Source organism: Alosa pseudoharengus, unplaced genomic scaffold (assembly GCF_046254945.1).
Source record: "Alosa pseudoharengus isolate Yale_2024_CS ecotype anadromous, Long Island Sound unplaced genomic scaffold, YU_APseudo_1.1 YU_APseudo_1.1_scf_24, whole genome shotgun sequence".
Classification (NCBI taxonomy): domain Eukaryota; kingdom Metazoa; phylum Chordata; class Actinopteri; order Clupeiformes; family Clupeidae; genus Alosa; species Alosa pseudoharengus.
The window spans coordinates 9,217,552-9,234,620 of NW_027468689.1; the positions used below are offsets into that span (position 1 = coordinate 9,217,552).

Genomic DNA, 17,069 nt, shown 5'->3' on the forward strand with positions numbered 1-17,069 from the left:
ACTTTTACCCCAACATTCCGGGGAACCAGCTAAACTAATGAAGACAGCGCTGCAATGTTGGAGGACAGTACACATTGGTCGTAGTGTTATCGGATTGCGTCAAAGTCCAAAATCATTCAGAGTAAACATGGTCTAGTGTTATCCAATTGCGTGCAGTGAGATTTTTAAATGCATGCTTGTTGCCGCCCCTCGAGTTGGGCCATTACATTGTTCTTTGCCAGACCCTTAATCTTTCTAGATTATCAGGGTCTGGATTTTCCAGGCTGGGTTCACTCAGGTTAACTGATAGATATTATAACACAGCAGTTTGCTCTTTGCTCTTAAACGACCAAGTTGTACTTGTTCAAGTCATGGTGCATGCTGTAGTCTGACCAAGCTCTGACAAGTGAAAAAGCAAGCACGATTCTCTGAAAGAGTCAGATGGAAATTAGTCGTGTGGTGAACCACAGACACACGGTGCGTGCATGATAGTTCAAACTACATCTATGAGACACTGATGGCTATAGTAGTGACAAGTGAAAACCATTTTTATCTTTCTCATCTGCTAGCTATAGGTTGCACGTGAGATTATGTGCGATCTTGCACATAGTCTCCTGTGCAACCTTTCTTGTGTTGACTATTTTACAAGGTGTTTCCAAAGATGGTTATTAGCTCCTCAAGGCCCCAAAGGCCTCACCACTGCTAAAGCGGTAGCTGCTGCTTCTTTTATGAGCTGTACTAGTTGCAGAGGAATGTTGATTGCAAGCCTACTACAAAATAACCCATTTCTTAATTCAGTCCTTCAAAGTTTGCTGCTAAAAACAACTTAATGGGCTATTATGATTTGAGGGGAAATGTATAGAGGCCTGCCAATGACATCTTTTCCTTGAAGAGAAAACAGCACAAGATGCAGCTTCTTATAAATTTTTTACTTTTAGCTTACAAATAAAAACATAGACAAACTCAGGCAACAAAAAATCACTCATCAATATCCTGCTAGCAGCAATGTCATTAATGAAACCAAAACATAGGAGGCACAGGCTCATACCAAGACTACCCAATACCCTTTTCATCTTAACAAACAGGAGTTCATCACCAAAGTTTGTGATGCCTCGACCATAGAATCATTCAATGGGCATTTTCTTCAGACAGATCTTAAAGGTACAATTGGTAAACAACGCCTAGGGTTGAATATAGGAATCTGCTCCATATGAAATAAAGTGAGTGCAAAAGGGTCTGAGCAGGCTACCTTCTTCACTTGAGACTCTGATTGGTTAAGTATTTTTGTGTACTCTGAGGCACTAACCTGCTCATATTGACAAGTCTCAATCGCTCAAACTCTAACCAACTTGCTAACTGACAAACCCATTGGCTCTCCAAAAAACAGCACAATTCAGCATACTCGTGCTCAGTTACAAATCCAGTGAGTCTTATGATCTTTGGCATTTGTCCACTCTTGTCACTTTTGGTGATAGGAGTTTGAAACTGGAACAGGAGCAGATCACTCATTATTACAGTAGCAAGCCTGATGCACTGTCCATCAGAGCCCTCAATTCCTCAAGTTTCCCCAACAGACCTGATTTTTTTATATATATATAAATAAATAAAAAAATATGAGAACTTTAAAACAGAATAACACATACTTTCCCTTGTAAGGCTATGACAGCAAAAGGACATAGATTTTCTTTGATGTCACAGTCATTTACAAATTACACACCACCTTATAACCTGACCATGTAAATCCAGACAGGCGCCTAGATAAGAACAGATCACCAATGTAATTTGTATCAGTATTATTGTTTAAGTCTCATCATGTTGACACTGATATATGAACTAGCAAAATTAATGCTTTCTAAGATGTTACGGAAGGTTTAAGTGTCAATCCAAAGATGTCTGGCTTGTCTCAAATTATCAATGCACTGGCCATGTGTCCATGACAACCCTGCTGGTTTGTCCATATGATCAACAAAACACCCTTTGTTACTTGTAGTGTTAAGCCCCAATCCTCAAGCTCACATGTTTCTGATACTTGGCTATTGATATAGCTTTATGTCAGTGTCTGTATTTTTTGAAAGGACAGTCAATATGGACAAAAAACTTCCCAAACTTAACTAATAAAAAGCAATAGCAAAAAAATGTCATATTTCTCACAAACACAACCATCGTGGTTTATCAGGTTTGGAGTTTTTCTTAAAAGATCTTTGTAGAATAAAATGACAAAAGGATATTAAAATATATACATTCAGTATGTCTAACTGACCTCGTAGGCTCAACAAGTTCTATTGCTTACATAAATAAGAGTGTGTCGATGTTTATAACGGTGTAAATTAGATGAAAAGGTGCGTGTGTCAGCATAACTTAACAACATAACAACACTTACTTACTGTCAATACATTTCAATGTAATCACTACAATGACAGGGGGCACTGAGCCTACAGGTAACCTAAAAGCAGAACATGCATATGGTTGTGTATGAGACCAAAAAATAAAAAGGGGCAATATTATATATCTAGTAATGCTACACCTTACAAATCTCAATTAGCTGATGTTCAAAAATGAAACTCATAGTAGAAATGTGTTCAGTGCCTTCATGTTTTTGTGCCCCAAACGGCCTTTAAATAAGTTGAATAAAGTCAAAAGCCCTGTCACTGATTTGCAACTGTACAGATTCAGTTTCTGCCTGTGCCCCATGTACAGTTTCTCTGTAGCCAAACCAAATGCCTTGGCGAGCAGCACTGTGCTTAGTGGCCATGGTGATGGCCCCCAGTGGCTGATGGGGGCTGTAGTTTTTCTGATGCCCTGTCCTTGGCCTCTGAGTCAGAAGCGGAGTCCGAGTCATGTGCCTGCTGCTGCTTCATCCACATGTCAGAATATAGACCACCCTTCGCCAACAGCTCCTCATGCCTGCCAAGCAAAAGGGCATCACACACACACACACACACACACACACACACACACACACACACACACACACACACACACACACACACACACACACACACACACACACACACACACACACACACACACACACACACACACACACACACACACACACACACACACACACACACACACACACACACACACACACACACACACACACACACACACAGGGTTGGCGGTTGGACTCCACACATCAATCACTGACACACTGAGCCCTATTTGATGGGCAAAGTCTAACTAAAGCCATTTCCAGGCAAAATCAGTTTGCTTATTTAATTCCATGTGTAAGAACTTAAGAGCAAACTCAAATCATGAGTAAGAACTCAAATATTGATGAGTTAATTCAATGCTCCCACATGCAAAACGATATAGGTATAGTTCATGCATTAGAACTTTGCTTGTTGAGAGACTTGTTTGAGACACTGTTCCCACTGTTTTAAATTAGGGCTCACGGTTTAAATGCCCCAATTCGAAAAAAACTTGTAGGCTGTGTGAAATGTCAATAAAAACAGAATGCGATGATTTGCATATGAGAAGTCTATTTACCTTCCTCGCTCAGCGATTTGTCCTTCACTCAAAACTAAAATCTGGTCAGCTCCAATGATGGTGGACAATCTACAACACACGACATTAGATGCAAATTACCCTCAGAGATAAGTATAGTACTTCATTATTTTTTTTCTGAAATCGACAGCAGATGTCATGTAGCATCTTCGGTAACACTTTACTTGAAAGTATCTACATAAGAGTGACATTACACTGTCATGACACCTGAACCCTGAGCCCAACCCTTACCTCTAACCCTAACCCTAACTTGTCATGACAAAAAAACAAATAACACTTAATGACAGAAACATTATGTCATAAAAGTTTATGACTTGTTTATAATGTTTATGACACGTTCATGACAGTGTCATGTCAATCTTATGTAGATACTGTACCTTCAAGTAGAGTGTCTTCTGTTTCACAGTTTCACAACACAGAAATAATGGCTTACCTGTGTGCCACCACAACGGTGGTCCGGTTTGCGCACACTTTGGCCAGCGAGGCCTGAATGTTACGCTCTGTTTGCGTATCCAGAGCAGACGTGGCCTAAGCACACAGAATAGAGTCAATTTTCCACACACGGACAGATGAGATTACACGTTACAAAATTAAATGACATTTTCCATGACGGACGTAGAAGTGGTGCCCCAAGCAAGCAGGACGCCAATTACCTCATCCAGAAGAATGATCTGGGGGGCTTTGAGGATGGTTCGGGCAATGGCCACTCTCTGCTTCTCTCCACCACTGAGCTTCAGGCCCCTCTCTCCCACTGGCGTCTCATATCCTGTTGAGAGAAAAATAGATCACACAAAATAATCAACAACACTACACAGAACACTGCACGGAAGTCAGGCTGCTTCTGCGGTAAATATGAAAATGGTAGATAGCAATAAGAACATACTACAACTTGACACATGAACAGATAGGCCCACATGGCAAAGAAAGTGTCTTTGCTACTTCTTAATCAAACAATGTTGATGAATCTAAATTGGAAAATGACAGAACAAATTTAAGACGTCCCCGCAAAAGAAGTGATTTCTCACCTTCCGGGAAGGCCAGGATTTTGTCATGAATGTCTGCAGCCATGGCTGCCTCCTCCACCTCCTGGTCACTGGCAGAAATGCGTCCGTAGCGGATGTTGTCTCGGATGTTGTCGTTGAATAAGACGGTGTCCTGTGGCACCACTCCAATATGGGCACGCAACGAATTCTGTTTCACCTGCACCGTGACAAAACACACACACACACACACACACACACACACACACACACACACACACACACACACACATATCACACATATCACACACACAATTAGAAAAATAAATAGGTCCTGATCCAAAAAATAAAAACAACATGTTCATCTCTAGTCCTTCCCACCTTGCAGATATCCTGGCCGTCGATCCGGATGCAACCCCCATGGACATCATAGAACCGGAAGAGCAGGCGAATGATGGTGCTCTTTCCAGAGCCAGACTGACCAACCTGTTGTCAAATCAGACAGAGGGTTACAGAGGTCAAAGTATGCATTGGATGCATTGGGAGAGGTACACTGAAAAAACTGCTAATCTTACCAAGTGTTATCAATCTTATATACAGTACTGAGATAACAAATCTAGATCAAATCAAAACTCTAGTTGGTATTGTTTTTTGTATATAGAGACTTACCTGGCGCTTTCAAACTCTTATTAAATAAAGTCAAAATGATCTTATGAGAAAGCACGGTATGTCTCTTTATATTAAAAACAATACCAGCTAGAGTTTTGATCTTAATCTATTTATCTATCTATAAAGCAAGAAGCGTCTGTGTGTCCTAATGTCTGTGTCACGCATATCTCGGTGACCGTTTGTCAGACTGGACTCTCGAGAGGAACACACAGCAGTATTTCCACCTTGAGTAGCTGCTAATCTCATCTCATCGGTAAGTCTATTTAGCCTACCTGTCTTGTGGAGTGGTTCAATTTTTGAATAATATTCAAATAGTTTTCATTGATCAATGTTCAATGTGTATATGTGCTGGATGGTGTGCGCACCTGTAAGTGTTTTATGGAGTAGCAGAAGTGTAGTGGACTGCATTAGCATGGTAAACGGAGATTTAGCATGCTAGGAGATTTAGCTTATTCACATGTTGCATTACTATGTAATTCAGGGATGTCTTTCAGGTTGCTTAGTGTAATGCCCGTACTCATTTGATATGAGATACTTACATGCAATATTGCTTGGCATAATGCCCATACTCATTTGATATGAGATACTTACATGCTATATAGTATATCATCTAATTGGGTCTAATCTAATATCATCTAATGTAGTTTTGGTTCAGCATACTGCACATTCTCACGATTAGCATGCTAAGCCAAGATTTAAGCCCTTTCTTCTGCATCCGTTTCATGCATTGAAAACAGTAAAAACAAAACTTTTACATACTTCCTACGGCCATTGCATAGTAAGATTAATAACACTTAATAAGCAGTAGATGCCAATTGACAGAACAAACTGCTAATTGACAGTTTGTGTAACTGTCAATTGGCAGTGCCTGTCAGATGCCGTTTTCAATCTGTTCTTTCCGTCAGACTCACCAGAGCAACTGTCTGGCCTGGCAGCACAGTAAAGGAGACGTCCTTCAGGATCTCCTTTCTGTTGAGGAGAGAATGTGATGAACAAGATGAGTGATAAGTGAAACAGTGACACCCAGTGGACAAACCACACCATTGTCTGCCTATTGACTAGTTGCACGAAACGCTCTCTTGGTGAGCTTGTTCGCTGTTGTTTGAACCTGCCGCTATTTGAACCTGCCGCTATTTTGAATGAAACACCTGGCTCCACAGGAAACAAACGAGCCCACCGAGAGCCTTTCGTCCAACTAGTCAAATCAGTGGGCCTACACCGTGAACTCACCCATCCACGTATCCAAAGTGCACATTCTCAAACTCCACTTTCCCCAGCTTGAACAAGAGATTTCCTGCGTTTACATCATCCACCACCTACAAAGTTGGAACGACAGATCAAACATCTTCACAAATGAAACCGTTCAAGAACAAAGAGAGTTGACATTTTATGAAGATCACCAGCAATTCTACTTGACGTACCTCCTGCTCCTCGGTGAAAAGTTTGAACATGCTCTCCATGTCAATGAAGGAGTTCTGGATCATTCTAGAAGAAATTAAAAATGATGCTTACTTTGGAATGTCAGAACCAAAACACATTTGGAGTGTTGTTCATAGGAAACGCGGCTCACCTGTAGTAGGTTCCAAACCAGTTGAGGGGTGTGTAGAGCTGGATAATGTAAGTGCCGAAGAGAACGTAATCTCCAACCTGTGGAAAGAGAAATAATGCTACAGATAAACAGAGATTAACACACACACACACACACACACACACACACACACACACACACACACACACACACACACACACACACACACACACACACACACACACACACACACACACACACACACACACCTTAGGTGAACATACAAAACACTCTTGGTCATTGTGGTTTAATAGACTACACATTTTCATAAAATCTCTTCGTTGCTATTCACTCAGATCTGATGGTTGCGACACCCCAAACCCCTCTCCCACACCCGCACCTGAAACTTGCCCTCGGTGACAAAGTATGCGCAGAGGAGAGACCCTGCCAGCAGTCCGGAGCCAATTATAAGGTTCTGGGTCTGGTTCAGGAATGCCAGCGAGGCCTGGGTCTTCCATTCAGACACCTGAGGGAACAGTACAGGAATCAGGAGATGGAAGTGCGCCAATACACCCTTCTTCAGCAGCAAGAAAAAGCCATTGTTCAAGGACAACAAACATATCATGAAGCTGGGACTTTGAATCAGCCATAACTTTTAGATAAGAGACTGATAACAAGCCTGGCCCGAGTTGCTAGATTTACATTCCTCAGTGTAAATCAGATGAATTTCTGTATTATATTTATTTGTACAATGTGATTCAATACAGCAGTTGTCTTGAATATTTTTGCCCTCATACTGTATATATCAAAAACAGAATATATGCATGCTGTTGATTACCTGATACTTAAGTATTGCATCCTCAAACCGATTCACCTCATAACTCTCTGCATTGTAGTATTTCACCTGTACATGACAAGCAAAGGCAAAATAAGATGCATCATCACCACTACCATCATCACTTCAACTACTTGTGAAAATGTCATGCTCAGAACTTTCAGATTCTTAACAAATGACAGAACTGGTAAAACTAGTAATACCGGAGACAATTTGAATGATGCAGAGGCTTAGAAAGCTGTCTGTACCGTCTCAAAGTTAAGCAGCGAGTCCACTGCTTTTGACTTGGCATTGTTGTCCTGGATGTTCATGTCTCGCCGATACTTGGTCCTCCACTCTGTGATGATGATGGTGAGAGCTATGGGGAGGTAGGTGTGTGTGTGTGTTTGTAGGATGGGGGGGGGGTAGCAAATTTAGTCATTCATACAAATACACTGCTGTCGTTTTATGATTCAGACCATGGCATTATAGTAGGAGCACTGAAAAGTATGCATCAAATTTCACAAATTTCCACCACAGGAAAATGCCCTGATATCAGCACTTTACCCCACATGCTACTTGATATGATTACTTACTGAGGTAGAGGAACATGCAGACGAAGACGATGAGTCCAAACCAGGCATTGAAGTAGGTGATAAAGTAGACGATGGCGATGACAATGTCAGCAATGGTGGGAAAGATGCTGAAGACTATGTAGCTGATGTGGAGAAATAATTAAAAAAATTAGTATTGCACTGGACCATGTAGAAATAAAATAGTAATCACAAAAATTAGAAAAATATTCCACCAAATTCACCAGGTGTTAGAACAATTACATCTACCATCAATTTATGAAGTTGATGGAAGATATAGCGCTCACTTTATTAAAACAGTGACAACACAAAGTAGGTAGTGGTATATTTTAGCAGGGTGTTGGCTCCATGAAAATAAATCCAGCGATATTGGTATGATCGGCACCAGCTTAGCTATATGGGAGCACCATACACCTAGACTTTAGGTTGCTTGACTTTATTTCCCAGCTCTTCATTTCTAAATCAAATAATTAAATGTACTCAGATCAAGAGCAGGCAGAGGAGTTATACAAATAACAGATGTAGCAGTTCCTAAGTAATCAGGAGCACGTAGCTAAACCATTCCAACAGATTTTGAGAAATAGCTGATCTGATAACATCTCCCCCTGGTTTGAAGATGAGAATGGATGTGGAGAGAGGATGGGGGTGGTGGTGGGGGGGGGGGGGGGGGGGTGTTTGCTGTGCGCACCTGAGCAGGCTGTTGATGGAGGAGGTACCACGGTCGATGCTGCGCAGCACGTCGCCGGTGCGGCGGCCCAGGTGCCAGCGCAGCGAGAGCGAGTGCAGGTGACCGAACAGACGCACCTGCACCTGCCGGTTGGTGTACTGCTGCACACGAATCCACAGGAAGGAGCGCATGTTGCTCACGAAGCCAGACGCCCCTGACAGAGAGAGAGAGAGAGAGAGAGAGAGAGAGAAAGAGGGAGACGGAGACAGAGAGAGATGACAGGAGTGGTGAGAGCTCAACCAAATCAAATGAAATCATTTACCAACCAAACTACAGATTACAAAATAGGGATGTAGCATTAATCAAATTAATCAACTAATCAGCAATTATGACTTATTTTGCTCCATTCCATTTGCAACAATGCTCTCATTTTGTCTTGAGTTATAAATCTAACACACCCCTTTGCTTTACAGTGGTAACTGTTGAATGCATTATCGTTTTTGCATGTATTTTTATTTGATTTATATTTCAAATTGAAGTGAATACACAGTAATTTCCCCCCTTAAAAGTCCTATCATAAAATCAAATACTATTGCAGTCCTATTGTAAAATCAAATACTATTGCAGTTCTAGCATAAAATCAAATACTATTGCAGTCCTATTATAAAATCAAATACAATTGCAGTCCTATTATAAAATCAAATACTATTGCAGTTCTAGCATAAAATCAAATGGCACTGAAATAAATAACCAGTGTGTATACCTGCTCCTCCACCCTGCAAGAACTTCAGGAAAACATACACACAGACTGTGGTGGCTAGGGACTTCCAACTGCTCTGACTGGTCAAGTCATTCACTGCAAGAGAGAAAGACAAAAGAAGAGAGCAAGAGTTAGGAAGTTTACATGTCTAGTCTTGTTAACCTCGATTTACAATCAGGGGTCCGTTTCCAAAAAAGCACAGTTGCTATGATAGCAACTACCTTGGTAGAGTCACTGCCAAATGTGAATCCGTAGATTTGAGTTACGCATGCAAAAACACTTAAGCTTCAAGTTGTCACACATCACATTTTTCATTTTGGAGCATTTTTTGCTAGCTCTTACTAAAATGTGACCGAAATATGACCAAATATCAACACCGCATTTCTGTGTCGTTTACGTGTGAATCAAATACGGTCGACTCACATTTGGCAGTGACGCTACCACGGAAGATGCATCGTAGTTATCAGCTTTTGGGAAACCAGACTCCAGGACAATTGATACATGGTGCTCACAACAAAAACTAGTTTGCATTTATATCGTGCTTTATCAAGACACTTTACAGAGAAGGGGGAACCTCGCTAACCACCACCAATGTGTAGCATCCACCTGTATCTATAAAACTGTTGAGACATACCGGTAAGTGGGTTCTTGTGACAGAGATAACCACCAACACATCAATACGTAACCTCCTGCATTCCTATGCACATTTGCTTCAGAGGCATTTACATTAGATAGTTGCTCTGCACCATGTCTTAAAACCATCTGTTAAAACCATAGACACAAACACCCCTGAAGTTTACATTAATTTATGCGACCACCATCCCACTTGTATTCTTGTTCCAAGTGACCGTTCCATGTACCACTCGCTCTCACAAATAAAAACACCCCTGAAGTGCACAACCCCCAAAGTTTACATTCACTTATGACCTCCTGCCCATCCCCAACACCCAACACACTAATATTGTGTTCCTTATAAACACAGACAACTGACCCGTCAGATGCACCACTCGCTCTCACCTATGTTTTTGTAGCAGATGGGCACGAAGACGTTGATGACGCGCTCGGTGGCCAGCAGGCCCAGGCAGAGCAGCACCAGCAGCTGCAGGAATATGCTGCCCCGCGGCCACATGTAGGGCACCAGAAGGCGCACCTTCTCCTTGAAGCCGCTCCACGTGGACTGGTTCTCCGCCTGGTTGCCCAGCAGAGACTGTCAGGGGGTGAGGGGGAAGGACAGGAAAGGGGAATGAACACTCTACTGCAACACTTCAAGGAGCACATTGTATAAGTATAAGTATATATACTCTTTTGATCCCGTGAGGGAAATTTGGTCTCTGCATTTATCCCAATCTGTGAATTAGTAAAACACACTCCGCACACAGTGAGGTGAAGCACACACTAATCCCGGCGCAGTGAGCTGCCTGCAACAACAACGGCGCTTGGGGAGCAGTGAGGGTTTAGGTGCCTTGCTCAAGGGCACTTTAGCCTTTCCTACTGGTCGGGGTTCGAACCGGCAACCCTCCGGTTATAAGTCCGAAGCACTAACCAGTAGGCCACGGCACATTCACATTCTGTATATACATATGTACAGACATATACACATTCTGTATGCATTTCATGTTGTTTTCATCTTGATAAATCTTGCTCCAAATATCGGAATACTACAGGACAGGTTGGATGAGGGACCCTTCATGCCAAGAAGTCCAAAGACGGAACTCAAGTGCTCAAATTTATTCTGGCATGCCACACTTCTTACGCAGCAAAGGTTGAAGGCCATTTATACTGATTTGTATTTACACATACACGCACACACACACACACAGGGTTCAGGCATCCATACCTGTCCATGTTCAACATCCCGCTCATCCTCATTGATGAGGAGCATATATGGTCTCCTCGGCAATCCTGGAGCCTTGAGGCCCAAGACAAAAAGAGCTCCAGATCCAGCATAGCGAATCAGCCAGAGTGCAAACTCCACCTGCACACACACACACACACACACACACACACACACACACACACAGTATTTTTTTATATTATTTCACAGCCGGATACTCATATGTAACTTTTCTTGAATACACAAACCCATTTGGCATTTCTTTCATTTATTTAGTTGATTTTTTTTTTTTCAATTATCCTTACACACAGTTTGCAAATGAGAGCCATATCCTCAATATCAGCAGCAGGTTACTGAGCAAATATTACTGAATTAAATTATGTCATGTTGGAGGGCAAATTAATTTTGCAACCACTGCAAGTGTTCAAGTTTAAGTTCAAATTTACCATAAAACAAAGCTATCATCATGATAAACACATTCAACCCAAATGTGTATGATATGAGATATTTTAAATAAAACTGCCCATCTTCACAGGGCCCTAATTTGAATGATAAGCGAAGTGCAAAGTACTAAGTTTAACAAAAGTTAGGTTAATTACCAGGCACAATTTGATAATTTAACAATATGAGCACGCCTTGAAGTGCAAATATTGATGAGTCAGCTCAACACTCCCACGTCACACAATAGCCATAATTCATGCACGAGAACTTTTTGTGCCCACAGTCTTAATTCATGACACTTCATTTTTTTTTTGAGGCCGTGCTGAGTCCCTTGCTGCGTCACTATGACAGTGTAGCAAGGGGTGGGGCTTGGACGTTTGAGGCTTGACATGATTCGTGGTCACTTGGGACAGTGACAAACATACAATGACTCGGCAAAAAAGCAATAACGTGCTTCTGCTGAGTTCACATGACATGAGTCAGAATTATTCTGCTGGTTACGGTTTTACTGTTCTCCCATAAACTCAGTAAACAAACATTTTAAAAACATGAACAGTAAGCAAAAAAAGAAGAGAAAACTGTCACCCGTATGAAATGCTGAATAATGAGTGATAAAGCAAATTATGCTTCACCAAAGGGTGAGGTAGCTCTCATACACAGTTAACAGAAACAGTTATTTGTTCTAATAACAGAAATTAGCCTATTACTCATATGAAAGGAACTTGGGGCTGGTCTGGGTTATTCATTAACAGTGACACAGCTATATTTGAGTGTCAACAACATAATTACTATCACAAAGTAAAGCACTGCGCACCAGGCAATCCCTCATATCTTTATAACTTCCATGTTTACACTAATTCCAGACCATGAAAACTTTTCATTGAGTTGTCCCAGCGCATGCATCGATCCTCCCACAAACTCATTGAACTGATTAAGGTGAAGAACAAATCGACATTGTTTCACTTTTTTTTTTGTTAAGTGGTAACTTCAATATTATGGTCTCTACCTACAATACCCTCACTTTCGCTTTCACTATCTCCAACTAACTCAATGACAGTAAATTATTTCATTTGATTTGTCTCTCTCTCTCTCTCTCTCTCTCTCTCTCTTACTCACACACACACACACACACTTGATCACTGACCTGGTGTTTCTCTCCATTCAGCCCCCACCACCAGTAGGGACTGGCCCAGGATATGAAGGCAAGGTTCTCCGAGGCGAACGCCACTGCCCAGTACATGAGCAGCACCGTGCTGTGGCCTCTGGTCCGGTCTCTGACCAGCACCCTCCTTCTCTCCAGCCTCAGCAAGGCGATGGCCCAGGCCCAGCCCAGTATCGAGAGGCAGCCGTACAGCACCACGTACCCAGGGACCTCCTCCGTTCCCTGGGCCACCTGGTACACCATCCCCCCCAGAGCCTGGAGGAGCAGTAGCACGGACAGCCAGAGCTGAGCCCCGTAGAGGCGCGAGCGGGGAACGAACTTGGGCTCCATGTCTGTACCATAGCGCTGGTAGCAGACGCAGTGGAAGGTGCCAAAGAAAAAGGAGAGGGTGAGGAGCACAGAAGGGACCAAGGTGAAGTAGAAGCAGGGCGATAAGCCTCCCTCCACCCATGTCTGTGCAATGGAGGCTTCTGCCCCGCAATAGCTCTTCATAACCACCATGGTGGGTGGGAATAAAGGCTCAAAGTGAAGGAGAGAGAAGAGGCTTTAACCTGTTGTAAGACAGAAAGTAGAGTATAATTAGAATGACGTGTAAACTAGAGTAAACACGGTCTTCGTCAACTATGATAGTTGAACTATCTCAACAACAATATACAGTATGACTGGTTATGTACTGTAGGCTACTATGTATGTTGTCATCAAAACCTGCTGCACGTTTAGGTAGCAACGTTTTATAACTGTTACCCTGTTATTTATCATCTCAACAGAGTTACGGACCCATGCAACTATCTTCACCCAAAGTTCGTCTAGTCACGCTGGCACATTTGCTGTATAATCTCTGACGGAATCTTTAACAACTAGACAGCTCTGTAGAATCTCTAACAGCTAGACAACTAAATGAAGGGAAAGGAGGAGCACCCACATTTGAGAAGATATTAATAGGACACCGACCACGGTTCTCACTGATTGCAGATGAAAACCAGTTATACCGCATAGTAAACTAGCTAGATTGTTAGCAAGTTAGTTATGTGAACTAACTAACTATCGTCACAGACTAGCCCAAATCATGTTTCAGTAATGTAACGTCACACATAGTAAATGTTGGCACTGTTGTGGCTAGCTGTGTGTGTAACAACACATGAACTGTTTACTTACTCTTGGGGCTAACGAATGAGAAAACTGCAGAATCCTAAACACAACACCCCGGCGAAATGGTAATATTAGCTACTGAGCTAAGATTAGGCTACGCCGCCACCACCACACCACACTCACCTTCCAGAGACACCCCAGATAGCAAGGTGACATTGATATGCTGTTGATTTTCCATCCAAATCATCATTTTGGTTGAGATTGAAATCTCAATGGTAAATAGACATTGAATCAGCATTACAATCCTGACAAAAACCTGACAGTGCATGAATATCGATAAGAGAGATATCGAAACAACATCGGTTTATAGCTTATGTTGCCATAATCGATAGAGGATCGATGCATAGTTCACTAAAAGATATTGAAAAGTCATGGATTTATGGTTGGCTGGGAAATCTTAACGTGGTGATTGAAAAGTAGTGGATTTATAGTTGACCGCGTGACGACGTTTGAACTGTCCGGCGGGAGATCACTTTCAGGCAACAGTTCAGTCAGACCAACTGGGGTGTTCAGCTTGTCAAGTTCACCACTCCTCCTTAATGGTAAGCAAGCATTTATTTATCAAACGATAATGTTTTATTGTAAAAGTGTACTACATTAAATTCGGTCATGTTTACAGTCTATGTACATCGTACTGTCTAACTTACTAACTCATTCAAATGCTTGGGTCAACTAACGTTAGGCTAGCTAACTTTACGTGCTGATGTCAAATTAGCTGCTAATGTTTTAGGTTAACTTATGTTAGCACTATGGCAGTTCATCATAATGTTAGGTTAACGTTACTCGGCAGTCTGATTTATAAGTAGGGCCTACCTTAGTTGTCAGTATGTTACAGTTTATTATTCTAATGAATCATGATAAATAAAATATGAAGTACCGGTAACGTTAGCTTCTAGGCTACTGTCAAAATTATAGGCTGAAGATGTGCTGCTGGTTAACGTGGAGATTTAGCTACATTTATGTAACTCTGCGTGATCATATTTTTGTGAGTTTAATAGGCTAACTTTAGCAATACTGATATAAGTTAACTTTAAGTCATATCTGACTATCTGCTATCATTAACCGTTCATTGGGCAGCAAAATTGTTCGGACGAACAGAGCTTCCCGAATGGCTGGTGCTGCAAGCAAACACGGCATGTTCAATGACCTCACCCTGCTTGCGAAACTGAATTATTCTAACACTATCTTCAGCCTGGCATTTTGACTTATAAGTAGCCTTCAGTTTCAGTTGAACATATTTATCTAACACTGTCTCTCTTTTTCTTCTGTTTCTGTTAGGTGCTGCTTCACTGTGCTACTGGATGGTGGAGGAGGGCTGACTGAACCGGGTGGTCTATGGATGCTATACTGAATGGATGGCAGGGAAGCACAACACACGTGAATTTCTAAATGAAGAAGAGTGAATAAATGGACTTGATTTTCAAACTGATAACAAGTTGTCAATGGTTATTTATGCACGATTGTGTAGCCTAAACCAGAAATACCTAGGCCTAGTCAAATTTGTCCTGGCTGTAGATAAAGCAGGATATGAATTTCCCAATATTTTTCCAGATTAATAGTGGTTTACTGAGGTTTAATATCAATTGAAATACCATTGAAATCGCATTGATCTTTAGTTTGGTTGTAATTTCAACGTTGTTTCAATATTCATTTTAATTGAAATACCATTGGAATTCCGTTGATCTGTAGTTGGAATTTCAACATTGCTTCAATATTAATAGAGGGTGCAAAATGTTATAGAATCAATGTTAAAGTGCGATGTTGATTCAATGATTTAACATTGACAAAATAATGTTGATTTAACATAGATTCAATGAGTAATTGTTATCTGGGACTAGCTAAAGGACGGCGTTGCTACAAGTTCCTTCCAGCAGAGCAGTTGTTTCTTACAAGCATTTTAAATGCTTGGCTGGTAGTCATCTCGAGTCCATTACCAAATCCTTCCTCTGCCCTTGAAGGAGTGGCCTACAATTGAGTGGCACAAAGCACGGAGGCATGAATCTGCAACACTTCCTTACACAACACTGTAACAATGTTTCAAGGTCCTAGTGCCGTTTGTTCCCCAACTTTTCATAACCACCCTGCGTTATAGACTGACTGAACTACATTCTCGACTCTGAAGTCGTTTAGGCCATGATTAGGCTAGTCTAAAATGTATATTATTTGATTCGATCAGGTTTTTGTTTATTTATCAAGAGGCATGTCAATGTACAGAACAGTGGACATAATAATGTAGCCTAGAAAAAGCAGTGAGAAAGAAAGAACGTGATGCTTCCGTCGCAAGTTCCATAGGCCAAGGGTCTCAAACTCAAATGAGCTGGGGGCCACTTCTTTCAACGTCATCTGATTGGAGGGCCACTACAGGCTACGATTGACCAATTCGAGCAGTGTCATGAGGTAATCTTGCATTTAAGAATTTTGACATGATCTTTCAGATGTTAATTAAACTAGATGTACCACATAGCGGTACATAATATGACCGCCACTCAGTCCTGTAGGCCAGTGTTTTTCAACCTTTTTTGTGCCACGGCACACTTTTGACACTTAAAATGTCCCATGGCACACTAACATCCTGTGTGAAGAAAAAATAAACATACCATAGCCTAAAATTTCAAATAATACACAGATATGGCCTTATTATGGCTTCTAATATACTCTTTTGATCCCATGATGGAAATTTGGTCTCTGCATTTATCCCAATCTGTGAATTAGTGAAACACACACAGCACACAGCGTACACACAGTGAGGTGAAGCACACACTAATCCCGGCGCAGTGAGCTACCTGCATCAACAACGGCGCTCGGGGAGCAGTGAGGGGTTAGGTACCTTGCTCAAGGGCACTTCAGCCGTGCCTACTGGTCAGGATTCGAACCGGCAACCCTCCGGTTACAGGTCCAAAGTGCTAACCAGTAGGCCACGGCTGCCAGGTCTTCTATGCAAGACCTGCTCAATAAAAAAAGCGCCCTCTGTTTCATTTGTAGG

At 41.7% G+C, this 17,069-nt stretch overlaps 1 protein-coding gene across 2 annotated transcripts; it reads right to left on the reverse strand.

Moving 5' to 3' along the window:
* Positions 1–889: 889 nt before the first annotated feature.
* Positions 890–16,061, reverse strand: abcb6a (ATP binding cassette subfamily B member 6 (LAN blood group) a). Of its 2 annotated transcripts, XM_076303062.1 has the most exons (21): positions 15,920–16,061; positions 14,210–14,220; positions 12,920–13,488; positions 11,338–11,475; positions 10,518–10,707; positions 9,504–9,596; positions 8,762–8,954; positions 8,077–8,198; positions 7,750–7,859; positions 7,505–7,570; positions 7,067–7,192; positions 6,709–6,785; positions 6,560–6,623; positions 6,369–6,454; positions 6,050–6,107; positions 4,851–4,955; positions 4,515–4,689; positions 4,143–4,255; positions 3,923–4,017; positions 3,472–3,540; positions 890–2,883 (listed from the first exon to the last, which is right to left on the reverse strand). In XM_076303062.1, exons 3-21 carry the CDS (start codon positions 13,436–13,438, stop codon positions 2,721–2,723), a joined length of 2,562 nt encoding a protein of 853 aa, XP_076159177.1. In that variant the 5' UTR covers positions 13,439–13,488; positions 14,210–14,220; positions 15,920–16,061; the 3' UTR covers positions 890–2,720. The 2 variants fall into 2 exon arrangements, with proteins under 2 accessions (XP_076159177.1, XP_076159178.1); XM_076303063.1 differs by lacking the exons at positions 14,210–14,220; positions 15,920–16,061 and adding an exon at positions 14,093–14,113.
* Between the last annotated feature and the right edge of the window lie 1,008 nt (positions 16,062–17,069).